General features: G+C 38.1%; 1 protein-coding gene across 1 annotated transcript; it reads right to left on the bottom strand.

Moving 5' to 3' along the window:
* Window positions 1–513: 513 nt before the first annotated feature.
* LOC148123623 (lamin-B1-like) lies at window positions 514–13,258 on the bottom strand. Its single transcript, XM_087919185.1, has 4 exons — window positions 12,274–13,258; window positions 4,166–4,322; window positions 1,089–1,214; window positions 514–786 (listed from the first exon to the last, which is right to left on the bottom strand). The coding sequence occupies exons 1-4, from the start codon at window positions 12,636–12,638 to the stop codon at window positions 529–531; spliced, it is 906 nt and encodes a 301-aa protein (XP_087775311.1). The 5' UTR covers window positions 12,639–13,258; the 3' UTR covers window positions 514–528.
* Window positions 13,259–13,934: the final 676 nt, after the last annotated feature.

Here is a 13,934-nt window from a genome sequence, read left to right on the forward strand (position 1 = left end):
TATTCAACCAAACTTTTAAAAAATTGTTTCTAGCAACTTTTAATGGCCATTTCTTGATCAGCATTAAATGATAAGACCTATAGGATTACAGATGAGATATGAGAAGATTTTTTGTTGCATTTTTTAGCAAAAATGGTAAGCTATGATACTGAAATTGAAGGAAAATAAAATAATAAAAACTGAGGAGACCACTAATAGATTAAGACCTAAAAATGAAGAAGCTAAGATGCTCTGGGACTTTAGAATTCAAATAGATAAGTACCTGACACATAACACACAGACTTAACAATTGCTGGTAAGAAAGACCAAAAACTTCTGATGGTAGTCTGGATAGTGCACCTTGCAGTTCCCGAAGAAAGCAAAACAGAAAGAAGTGGAGAAAAATCACAAAATACAAAACCTGCAAAGAGAATTAAATGTCTATGCTAAAAGAAAGCAAAGATAGTGTCAATAGTAATGTTATTTAGCACTGCAGCAGGAGCTAAGAGCACAAAACTTGTAACAATGTTTAACAAGTCAGAATTATAGTTAGCCATTTCTACAGTCAATATATATCATCTGCATTGGAAAGTGTTCAGCTAGTCTAAAAATCTGAAAATATTCAAGTGTGAGTACTTTGGCATGGTATGTTTCTTCAAGCTCCTCTTTGTAAAGTTTCACTTGCGCATCATGTTGCTCTCTCATTTCTTTCAGTGCTTGAGTCAGTTTGTATTCATATTCTATCTGATGCCCAGAGTCCACCTCAACAAGGCGAGTCTCATGTTTTCTTCTTGTTTCATTTATTTCCTAAGAATAAATAAATAAAGTTATATTAAAAGCATTCATTTTTTAAAAATAGGAATCTTATCAGGCTGTTATATTATGTTAGGGGCTGTAGTTACAGAGTTACAAGGTTAGGATCTTCAACTTTTCTCATGCTAGCAATCCTCCTCAAAACCACTTCTACTGGTAACAGAGGCAAACAATATGCTTTGCCATGTTAATGACAAAGATGTGCTCAAAGAGGATCTGTGAGTCAAAAACTTTAGATGAAACAATGGTTCACCTAACCTAATTGAAAAAATATTTTGGTTTTAGAATCTCATTACCTTTTCAAACATTTTTTTTCGAAATTCCAAGTCTTCAATCAAACTTTGGCAGCGGTTTTCGAGATCCACTTTCAATAATGTTTCATCCACCAATTGTTTCTTGGCAGCCACTAAAGCAGCTTCAAGCTTGAAAAGAATATTAAAATTGAATTATAGCACAACTTCACCAAATACTACTACAGAAGAGAATAAAGTATCATCTGATCCAGTATTTATATAACTGACCAATTACAGTATTTGAAACCTGCTTAGTAATATAAATATCTGAGATTTCTTTAATTTCTAAATACCAGATATACAGGTAGTCCTCAACTTAAACTGGTCACTTAATGATCATATTAAGTAATGATGGATGTCCCTACAGGTATCTATGATGCTGTTCTGAATTCTGACAGCTGCATATTTTGGAGTCTCAGCAACTAGTCCGCATTTATGGCCGTTTGCAGACTCCAATAATCATGCAATTGCATTTTATGACATTCCAGTTGTAAACCTGCATTACTTTCAACCATTTGTCCATAGAAAATAATTGATTCGCTTAACTGCAGTGGGTCTTTAATGATTGCAGCAACTGAATCATCGTAAAACTGGGTCAGTCACATGTGTGACCTGTTTTATGACCCCCACAACCTACAAATGTAATGGGTAGGCTCCATTATGGTTGAAAGTCGAGGCCTATTGATCTCCTGTATATACAATCAAGTATTTATTAATCATACTTCATTTAAATATACTCTAATGACAAATTACAAAAATCACTTACTTTTAAGCAAGATTTATTCACGTTGGCTATCAGTTCAAAATCATTATTTTATGTAAGTAACTCAAGCAATTGTGGACTAGATCTAAGCATAATGGAAGAATTGCTTCCTCTGGCAGCTACTGCAATTACAGGTAGTCCTCGAGAAACAACAACTGAGCCCAACATTTATGTTGCTAAGTAAAACATTCGTTAAGTGTGTTTGCCCCATTTTACAACTTTTCTTTCCATAATTGTTAAGTCAATCATTGCATTAAGTTAGTAACAGGATTAAGGGAATCTGGCTTTCCCATTGACTTTGCTTGTCAGAAGCCTGCAAAAGCTGATCACATGACCCATGGACATTGCAATCGTCATAAATATGAACCAGTTGTCAAGCATCGGAATTTTAATCATGTGACCATGGGGATACTGCAATGGTTGTAAGTGTGAAAAATGATCATAAACCACTTCTTTCAATGCTGTTGTAACTTTGCACAGTCACTAAATGAACAGTTGTAAGTTGAGGACTATCTGTACACATGACACCTTCAGAGAGGACAATTCTGTGAATGAGTCAGGGCTCATGTTTGGCAAGGATTTCTTTCCTCTGGTATGAACAGGGACATCTCTAGATACTTCCATTTTAAATTACACTCAGTAAACTATGGCTATTCTAGTTTTAACAATAGTTAATTTAAAGAACCCTACTTTATTGGAATTGAGATGCAACATTGTAGCTATGATTAAACCACCAAATCTTTTTTTATATAATCCTAAGGAAAAGGCAGCATACAGGCCCAAGCTTTATACGCATAACAGATTATTACTGAAAATGTAAAACAATTAGGAACGTGCTGTATATAGTTGCTGCTACTACTTTTGTAAAACAGTTTAATAGCAATGGCAGATTATTTTTCCAATTTTTGGATGATCTCTGGCAAGGGCGGGATGGGAGACGTGCATCTATTCTTGCTCTACTTGACCTCCCAGCAGATTTCGATACCATCGACCGTGGTATTCTCCTGGGGCAGCTTTGGGGACTAGGAGGCCTTGTGCTATACTGGTTCACTTCCTTCCTCTGCGGCCACTCTCAGTCAGTGTTGATCGGAGGGGAGAGATCCAGCCCTCGCCCACTGCTTTATGGGGTTCCACAGGGCTTACTCTTTTCCGCTCCTGTTCAACATTTATATGAAGCCGCTGGGTGGGATCATCCACCATCATGGACTGAGGTATAACCAATATGCTGATGATACTCAGCTGTATGTCTTGGCCCATGGTGAGTTAAGTAATGCCATGTCCTCCCTCTTGCAGTACCTGGAGGTTGTTAGGGGGCTGGATGGGGAGCAACAGGATGAAACTAAACCCTTGCAAGACTGAGTGGCTCTGGGTTTGGGGTTCATTGGCTCAGGCAGAATTGCCACCTTTGGTCTTGGATGGAGTGGCACTACCCCAAACAGACCCTGCGCATAATTTAGGAGGTTTAATCTGGACTCATAACTCCTGCTCAAAGAGCAGGTGGCATTTACACCCTTTCCTGGACAAACAGTCCCTACTCACAGTCACTCATGCCCTAGTTACTTCCCGTCTTGACTACTGCATTGTGCTCTACACGGGGCTGCCCTTGAAGAACATCCAGAAACTCCAGTTGGTGCAAAATGCAGCGGCCCGCATGGTTTTGTGCAGACCATAGTGGGCATATGTATCATCTCTCCTGCAGGAGCTGCACTGGTTGCCAATTTGCTTCCGGGTGCAATTCAAGATGCTGGTTGTCACGTTTAAAGCCCTTCATGGCTTGGGACCAGGTTATCTGAGGGACCATCTCCTACTGGTCACATCTACCCAACCCATCAGAGCAGGGAGGAAGGGAATGTTGCGGGTTCCATCCCCATGAGAGATACATCTGGTGGGACCCAAAAGAAGGACCTTCTCCATGGTGGCTCCCTCTCTCTGGAACATCATTCCCCCAGAAATTAGAACGTTCCCCACCACCCTAATACGCTGAAGACCTGGTTCTGCCAGCAGGCCTGGGGAACCCAGACCAGAACGGAGCCCATTAAATGGCTTGTGTGATCTGCTGTCGCTGGGGTGGGAGTTGGGGGGTGATTTTGTTATATTGTACTATATTTATTTATTTGATTCTTTTTGTTAGTTTTTATTGTTTTAAATGTGGTTTTATATTCTGTAAGCTGCCTTGAATCGCCATGGGCAAATAGGCAGCAATATAAATTCAATAAACAAATAAACAAGGAAGAAAATAAATATTTACATCAATTATGAAATACACAATACAGCTCCAAAATACAAATGTTTGAAAATATAACTGCTGATAACTTACCTGATTAATCTGATCCTTTAAATCCTCAAGATCCCCTTCCAGACTTTTTTTATCCCCAAGTGCTGTAGCAAGTGCTGCTTCTTTTGCATTTAGAGAAGCTTCAAATTCCCGAAGCTTTGCCACAGCACAAGTCAGATCAGATTCTTTTTTTGCATAGCTAAAACAAATCAAAAGTTCAGTTCAAAGAGTAAGAATTTGCAATGAATTAACTTAGGTACAGCAAAGTTTGTAATGAAACAGGCTTATTTTAATGAGATGCATTTGGCTTCTTCAAGAAACATTTTAAGGATCCAGCTGTGATGTAGCTGCTTTCCCCCCCACCCAAACTGCTTCTAGGATAACACAGTAATGCAGCAATATCCCTGCTGCTATTAAGGCAGATAAATCGGTTGATGTATGAGCACAGCAAGGAAGGTAAAAAAGAAAAAAGGCCAAATAAACAATGCAGATATGTGCTGGAAAAGTTGCTCTTTTTGCCTTTAAAGCTTTACAATGGGAAAAATCTAATTCATATTGGTGGGTTGCATTTATGTTGTGCTTTATTTGGTAGGCAACTGTATGTTGGTGGAACTGAGGTTGTACAAATCAAAAGACTACTAAACTTATTTATGTGTTTTAATCTAATAATAGCAACAGATTTATTTGCAGGTATGTAGATTTCATTGATACAGCAAAGTTTATCAAAACTTTTCTGAAGATGTTTAACACATGCTTATTCTTGTAGGAATTTTAGCAAGGAAAGAATGGAGAAGTCTTATGTTATAGTGTGTTTAAGTAGAATTATATTATAGTATCAAATATCCCTAATTTATATTAGGTTGGTGATTAAAATCTGCTACCTAGTATCATTAGCTTACAAACCTATTAATTACAGTTTCTTAACTTCTTGTGCAGTGCAAGCATTTTTGGTACAAATGCTTTTAATTAACAGAGATGTTACACTTAAATATAACCTGCATTTTAGAGTAGGGGTGTCAAACTCAAGGCCAGCAGGGTGCTTAGATCCGGCCCATGGGGCTGCCCTGGAAACAGTGAAGGACTGGCGCATGGTGCCTCTGCCAGCTCAATATCACTCATGTCAGGAGCAGCCCTCCCAGGCTCCGTTTTCTGCTGTGACAACCTCCTGAAGCACTGTCAGAGAAAATGGAGAGGCCCTCTGAAGCTGTTTTTGCTGGCAGAGCACTACAGGAGGCCATCACAGCCAAAAATGGAGCCTGGGAGGGGGGTGCCTCCGATACGAGTGACGTCAAAATGGCCACACCCACCCGGCCCAAAAGCTGAAACACAATTCTAATGCAGCCTTCAATGAAATTGAGTTTGACACATCTGTTTTAAAGGGAAAAACTAAACTAAAATCTTGGGCAAGTATAAAACTCCACATTCCAAATATTTCATCTATATACCACCCTAGAGCTGGGATAGAAAAATTTGCAAAAGAAGGAGAACATTGGAGATGAAAAGAACCAGGTAAACACTGATTTCATTTTATATACTATTCCTGAAAGAATAAAGGCGAAATTGGATATTTGAAAACATAAGAAAAAAATCTATAGAACTTTTATCAAGTACCATAACATGAAAATTATCCAGTGCAGCAGCTACTGCATAGAGAATTTCTACATGGACTATCTCACCTAAGGAGTGTTGTGGTGGTCATAAAACAGATCATTCACATTACTGATCTGATTTTATGACCTTTTTCATAATGTATGTGAAATTCCAATGGTTTAGATCCTTAAACAACTAAAATAAACCTTACTTGTCAATCCAAGGATAATAAATGGAAACTTCAAACTCTGAAGAACAAAGCAGAAGCAGGAATTTCCCCCTCAAGTGGATTTAAAAAAAAAAAATGCGGTTACTTCCATTTGGTTTTCCTTCCTCTATTTCTATCAAAACCTTTCCTACAGCCGGCTGATAGGCAGATAAAATCAATCCACAAAAATCTGTGTTGGTTATCAGAACAGTATACAGCAAATTGGAGAGTGGCTACAGAATATGTATAATACATATAAAATGACTGTGATTTATTCTTTGTTCTGTGGCTGTGGGTAAAGGAAAATACTCAGTTAAGGGAACAGCTACCTAACTCTTCAGAAATAAATGTTCATTCCTTTCTCCTTTTGTACCTTTTAACTTCTTTGCTTTATACTGACATGCATAATAAACAAAAAAATGAGCAAACAAAAATCCCATATAGCTATGGTTTCTTTCTGTGGCTTGTCATATCCACAGCATAGTATTTGAATGAAATGACTAACCAGATTTTTAACACATGCATTTCCCTTAGTGTTAAACTAACTTATTCTAATAACTGTTATTCTAAGAATGGGAGAAGATGCTAATACACAGGACACGCAAGACTTATTGCAATTAAATATATACATATACATACATACATATATAACTTTCTTTTCTAAAGGTAGTTCTTGCTTAACAACCATTCATAATTGCAACAGAGTTTAATGAAGGGACTTACAACTTGTACCTGAAGGCTGTTGCAATGCTCCTTGGTTATCTGAATTCTGGACACTTGGCAACTCATCCATACTTAGAATTTGATTGCCAAATGCCTGCAATCATGTGATTACCATTCATCATCTTCCTTGCTGGCTTCCCCAGAAAGTCAAAAGGAAAGCAGGCAAAAGAAGTCACAAGCTGCTGCTGCCTGTTCAGAAGACTCCCCCTGATTCAGAAGGAGGGGGGGTTGCTGACAAGGGTGCATCCTGAATTCCAAGCAAGATTTTGGCATAGGGTGTTTACAGCATGGGACATTTGCAGTCTACAACTGAAGAAATGTATTTAGCCTATCTCTCCTAATGAGATCTTCCACAATGTGGGACGTGAAACATCTGTTTCAATTTTGCTTGTTAGGAACAGTTGCCCTATGCACCAAACAAATCATAGTTTATACTTATTGAATCAATTAAGTCATTGTCTAAAGGCAGCCAATGATAAACATGTATTTTAATATTACTTTATAAATATCTTTTTCTAACAATGGAACAACCTATTTTAAGGGAAATGACAGCCCTAAAAAGCTAGCAATCATTATGAAAGTTAAAATCGGACAAATTCAATATTTATATTTGAAGTGGATTTGAAGCTAATGTTTTTGGTATTTTTTCCTACTCATGTATTCAAAGAGATGGGCTGGACAACTGTTTTTATTAAAATATTACAAATACCTCAGTTTATTGAAGAGCAGCTTACTTTCCCATTATAAGCAGAACTGCTATTCTAGCCATTTCCTATACGATCCTGGATAACCTCAATGGTATTTGCAAAAAACTTGGATTTGATACTTCTTGATAATACTACACAATGTCTCTTTCCCCCCCAAACGCTATTTTTTTTTGTTACCAAATTTGCTTTTCCTATTATAATTGTATATAATATAATGCATTATATTGGTGACTACACAAAGGATATAAGGAATAACATACTGGAACATACAACATACTGTTACATCATTACATTACATTGTATTATTCTGAATGTAATACTGAAACTAAGGCATTACATTTTCTATTTATCACTATTGGGAACAGACATATTTTTTTCATTTTCATAGAATGGAAGTTCACAAGTACTATAGCTATTAAGGTTATTACCAAGCCCAACTTCCAGAAGTTGTTATTGACTCAGTGCTTACCTATGGCTATCCCCAAGAAAATAACTGAATTTCCTATAATTATTCACAAGTGTGCTGTATATAACTCCATTGTCTTTTAGATGGGAAGGGAATTTTTTTTAAAAAAGATATTCCTTAATCCTATATCTGAGATCTTTGCTTCAAATTCTGTTTGTTATGTTGTATTTTCTTTTTATACGTTTTCAAATATGATTATCTTCTGGTGTTCTTGTAAGAGAAGTCAACTTTAGCAAGTAAAAAAATAATAAAACAACAATGCAGTATTGCCCACAATGCTAATATGATCATCTATTCTCTCTGTAGACTTTCTTGGTTTACTGTATTTTAGTATAAATAGAAACAATAATAATTGAATGTTAGAGGTTGAACATTAAATAATAAATATTACAGTTCTGTAATCATGTATTTGAAAAATTCTTTCAAAATTCTGCCACATAGAATTAAAGAGAAAAAGATTTGACCATCCTATTTGTCACATTCATAAAAGATGTCCACAAGCATACATTCTGAAGTAGAAAACCCTAATAAAGCAAGATAAAGCCCTTTCTTAGAATTATTTAAGATTATATTTTCACATGAAATTGTTATTATAAGTCATATCAGGAACTAGTATGAAGAAATTTAATAATTATAGAAACCTATGAAAGTATGAACATTTACTTTACGCTATCTAGTTAAACTAAACAAACTTTTGCTCATTTTCTAATATACATATAATACCCCTCTTTGTCAACTGTCTAATTTTCTAAATATTAGTTAATAATTCTAATCAATACTGTTCAAATATTATTGTATTAAATACAAATGTATTACGCTTGGCAACTATATATACATATAATACATATAATATACTGTAATTCAAATATATAAGCATTGTATTATTTATTTCTCCAGCTTTTTTACATAGTTTTACAGATGCAATTCACAGGTTATCAAATGGAAACCCATCAAATCCCAAAAGTACATACCCAACTCTATTACATTTGTTATACTGCCTGCCTCTTCTTTGCAGTACAAATCAACTGATCTGCAGCAGGCAGCTTGGATACTTTTCTTATTAAACACAGATTTTAATATCTGAGCATACCTCACTTTATAAAATATTTCATATGAAGCTATTATTAATGCTTGACAGAAACTTTCCCAAGGCGAGTACCAATCCACCTACACTCATACAAAATTGAACTTGCTGAAAAGGCAAAAATGATACAACAGATGTCAGAGTATCATGACAGCAAAGCTTTGAACTCTTAATTTATAGCATATTAAAGAGTGATTGAAAGATGAATCACTGTGAAAAAGCTTGGATTTACACATATTTTTAGTAGCATAGCTGTAAACTAGGGATCCAAGGTGCAATCCAAAATCATGTTTATCTGCCCATTTGGTGAATGTAACAGGTTTTATCATTGCAGTCTAAAGATGGAAAGAAAGTAAAGTCTTCTATTACTGTAACCCCTGTTAGATTTGACCAGATTATCTAGCTAAAGCTAATCTACAGGTAGTATAACTGGTCATTTAACAACCATTTAAAGTTACAATGGACATCCCCAACATATTTGTGACCGGTTTTGGGGGTTTCAACAGCTGTACAAACGTCCTTGAAATCACATGATTGTATTTTGATGTTTGCTAACCAGATCACCTTTGCAGTTGTTAAGTGTCCTGTGGTCATATGAGATCACTATTTGTGATCTTTTTTTTTTTTCAATTTCCACTGAAAACCTACCTATTGGGGTAAATTGATTCATCTAAATGACTGACAGTTGTTTAATGACTGTTGTAAAACAACAATAACTTCAAATCCAATCACGATACCTCAACTTATGACCATGACTTACAACCAGGCTAAATTATAGTCGTAACTCAAGTATTATCTGCAGACTGTTCAAAATAGCCTTATTTCTCATGCATAGCCATTTTTGAATAAGAAAGGTTAATATTAATTAAATTAATGTTAAAATTTAAATTAAAGGCCCTATCTAACTATATGAAAAGGCACATCTATTTTCCCAGGCTACTGTCTTAAGAGCACAGTGGTTTCGTGGGAAGACATATGTTTACTCAAATATAAATGATAAATTCTCAATCAGTACAATGTTTAAAAGACTGAAACTACTGTATAAAAGAGACAGTAATAATTTTGTATTGTGTACATTATGAAATACACAAAGCTACCTGCTCCCTTTTCTAATTTTCACAGTATAAACATTTTACTATGAGAAATAACCAACTTAATAGAAAGTGGAAAGTGAACAACCTGAAAAAAACCTATACACATAATAATCAGTTAACATCAGTGCAAAATGGTTCCTTCAAAGCCCCCAACTGAAACACTTGAGTTTTTTTGAAAAATATGAAAATGTCTATTACTAAACAGCACCTCATCAAGACCCTTGAAGCAGCTGCTTTGATGTACAGGCAGAAAAGATGTTTCCACCTATGCCTCTGGTGAAGTGGAAGAGCTAGTTTTAAAGCTTTAATAGGAGGTACCTTAGTTTTTTTTGAGTAAAGCTGCTTATCTCAAATTGAATCTGTCCAACTCGCCACAATGCAAAGCCATTTTGCAAAACCTATTAAATATACCTGGATCTCTCAAAACTGATTGGTATAGTATTATAAATAAACCAATCCTAAAATCACTGAAAAATCTATATTATGGTATATATTGCTAAAGTTGAAGTAATTTCCACCTATTCAGATTAGGATGGTAATGAAAACATATCGTTTAATTCCAAGTTTTGCAAATATATGGTTTATACCATTATTAGATTTTTATATTTTTGTAACCATTAGTATCAGATACATACATATTTGCAATGAATGCAATTTTCACTCAGATGCCAATACATACTTGGACTTAAAAACTAGGGTTTATTGTTTGTTGATGGGAAATTATATATATTTAAATCAACAAATATAGAAGGCACCAATTTATGAGAAGTTGCCCTAGAGGCACATGTCAAAACTATAAATGAAATAATCTAAATTTCAAAGGAATAACAAAAAAGAAATATAGCTAACATTTAAGAACAAAAATTGCAATATCGTAACAATTAAGAATGTAGCTGCTTTCCTTAAAATGAATTTGTTTGCTATTTTCATTTTCAATGATACAAAGATTCTTATTTGCAAATAGGTGCATACTTGTCCACTATTTTTTTCTTTAGCAAAGTTCAAATGACTAGCTCCACACAAGTATCTTCAGACAGACATTCCTGAACTATTGAAAATGGAAATATGAATCCTTTTTGTAAATGTGCATGATTTTAATACTTGATACCTATGCACACCTTCAAGTTTTCACAGAAAACAGATTTTTAAATAGCATCCAAAAACACAGTGAGACTTGACAGAAAGCTTTTTAATGAAACTAACAAAATCAACCTCACAATGTGGAACACTTGATACTTATATAACATGGAAGAGTCCAGATTCCTTCATCAGTATCTCCAAATAAGAGTTGGAGAAACTCCTGTCTGTAAGAACTGAAAAGCAGTTCCCAATCAGCATCAACAATATTCGCCTAGGTGGACCAATGAAATGACTTCTACAAAGTCCAATATTACAGAGTCCAATATTATTACAAAATAACCATATTTAGACCTCCAGGTAAATGTTGAACTTTATAATCAAATATTCACATTCAAAACTGAATGATCAATCCAAAGGTGAAAAGTGATCGTTCAGAAAATAAACAGTTGTAGCAGAGGGAAGAACAGGAAACTTATTTTCTTTCATTCAATCAAGTAAGAATACATGAGCTGAAGCACATGGCCCAGATGGCAAAACTGAATTAATATACTAGCAGAAAAATGAATGGGGGATAGGGGGAGGGGACAGTAGCATGCCCTCAAAGCATTTGTTTCTCATTTACGACCATACCAAACACTGAGATAGGAATCTTATCTGAATTTCAAATGATTCATATTTCTCAATTATATGACCTTTCAAAACAAGGATTTACAACACAGAATGACAGAAAAGCTAAACGTTAAGGTTGGAATCAATAGATCCTTCCATTAATATCCCGCAGTATCCTGTAACATCAGATATAAACTACCCACGGCCCCTTAACCAAGCTGTAGTGCTTCTGCTTCGCTTGTTACTCATCTTCTGCCTCCATGGTCGGTGGCAACGGATGCATTGGGGGGGGGGGTGACGATTTTGCCGAATGAAGGTGGATGAAAGACAATTATCGGAGATAACAGAGGATCGCTTGGTCGGTTACATCAAAAACCAATATTCCCCCCTGCCTTAATTTCCCCCTCAGGAACATGTACCCTGATGGGCGATCACGTGGCTACGTGAAGGGAGTCTCTAAGGGACGAAAGCAAACCACATGGCCCCGGCTGAACGGTCGTCCTGGATCCATTAATGATTTATCTCCCGTTAAAGTTACAATGGGTTCTCGGGGGGCGGGGGGGAACAGGCCCCAAAGTAAGCCACTTACTTGCCAAGGAGCTGGTCGTGTTCAGCGCGGATCTTGCCCACCTCGATCTGCAATCTGGCTCTTTCCTGAGCCGTGTCGTCTAAAGAGCGCCTGGCATCGGCCAGCTCGTTGTCATAGAGGATTTTAAGGCCGGTGAGTTCACGGCCACGCACCTCTTCCCGCTCGGTGACTTGGAGGTGGAGCGCGCTATTCTCGATCTCCAAGCTGCGCACCTTGTCGATGTAAACGGCCAGGCGGTCATTGAGCTCCCGCAGTTCCTCCTTCTCTTGCAGGCGGCTGATGCGGGTCGGACTAAGCGGTGTGCTGGCCGCACTGCTCCGGGTGCGTTGCCCTATCGGTGTGGAAGCCGCCACAGCAGCCGCCATGGCGCGAACAAAGCGCGGGGAAACGGGGATGAAGATAAAAGAAGGGCGAAGCGGGAAACCGGCGGTGTCGGTAGGCTCGAGCCGAAGGACGGCGCCCGAAAGTTTCTGGGGGGAAAAAAGGTCAGAGGACGCAGACGTCTCCCGAGCCCAGCTGAACAAATCGGATTGAAAAGCAGAAAGACTTTATAAGCAAACTCGAACAAAAAAAATATTAAGAATGCGCCTTGCTTCAGCTGTAAAAAAAAGAAGGGGAGACAAAAGTGAAGCGAAAGAAAAAAAAAAGAGCTCCAAGGTTTCAAATGAATGAACTGCGGAGGCGAAAGGAAGCGACCAGGCGGGAAAAAGGAGAAAAAGGAAAGAGGAGGAGCGAAAACAAATGAGGCTTCTGCAGGTGCTGAGAGGGAAACACAGGGAGGGATTTTTTTTTTTTTTAAAGGGAAGCGGCAGAAGGAAAAGTGCAGATGCTTCGAAGGAGACCCGCGCAGACTCCCGCCGGCGTTTGCTGTTGGAAAGAGCAAAGCTAGTTACCCAACCGAGACGGTGCACAGCCTCCGGCCGCTCCTCCCGCGTAGAAAGGCACACAAAACAGGCGGGCTCAGCGCAAAACCAATATGGCCGCCACGCGCCTCGGCTCCCCCCCTTCCCTATTTCCCCCGTCCTCTCCGCGCAGAACCCTACCTCACGTGTCCGAAGCTTAGCCAATCGGACGGCGAAGCGCGCTCAGCTTCGCTGTTTATGGCGATCGGGACGCAAAATTCAAAACGCGCAGACTTGCAACTGTCAGCGAGATAGCGGCGCGCGCGCTTTCACCGCTCCACCGCCCACCTTCGCCTGCGCGCGCGTATGCCTTGCTCTGCTCTTGCTACCGCCGTCCTTTGCTGCTGCATCCCCTCCCCGCCCCCGGTCGGGAATTGCTCAGAGGAGGAGAAGGAAGACGGGGTCGCGCTTGTGTTCTCCGCTCTTGTTTTCCTTCCCAGCTGCTGCTTCGGTGTCGAGTTTCTCCTTTCCCTCATTAATGCGGGTGTCCTACATAGCCTTATTCCTCGCCGATAGCCAGAGAAATATGTCCGGTCAAAAAGGGGGTGCTCGAATGCCCCAGCGTGTGAACCCGAGTTGTTGATTGGTTTTGGCTGGGCTTGCTTTCGATATTAAGGCTGGAGAAATTTGAGTGGTTTAATAGTGACTCTTTGAAAACCTGGATTGACCCAGCTCATTAAGCAACAACTGGGTTGGGTTTTTTGTGGCTTTACTGTGGTGTGACCCAAACCGCTGTGGATTGCTAGTCAGGGTTTTGTG

This window comes from Pseudonaja textilis, unplaced genomic scaffold (assembly GCF_049901715.1).
Source record: "Pseudonaja textilis isolate UNSWEBS1 unplaced genomic scaffold, rPseTex1.2 PTEXSCF42, whole genome shotgun sequence".
Lineage (NCBI taxonomy): Eukaryota > Metazoa > Chordata > Lepidosauria > Squamata > Elapidae > Pseudonaja > Pseudonaja textilis.

Bases quoted from the DNA above. Each gene is read 5' to 3' on its own strand.
- LOC148123623 (XM_087919185.1), bottom strand. From the start codon at position 12,638: ATGGCGGCTGCTGTGGCGGCTTCCACACCGATAGGGCAACGCACCCGG. The intron at 4,323-12,273 runs GTAAGTGGCTTA...GATTTGTTTTAG, and splicing joins CACGACCAGCTCCTTGGCAA to CTATGCAAAAAAAGAATCTG. The intron at 1,215-4,165 runs GTAAGTTATCAG...ATTCTTTTCAAG, and splicing joins TAAAGGATCAGATTAATCAG to CTTGAAGCTGCTTTAGTGGC.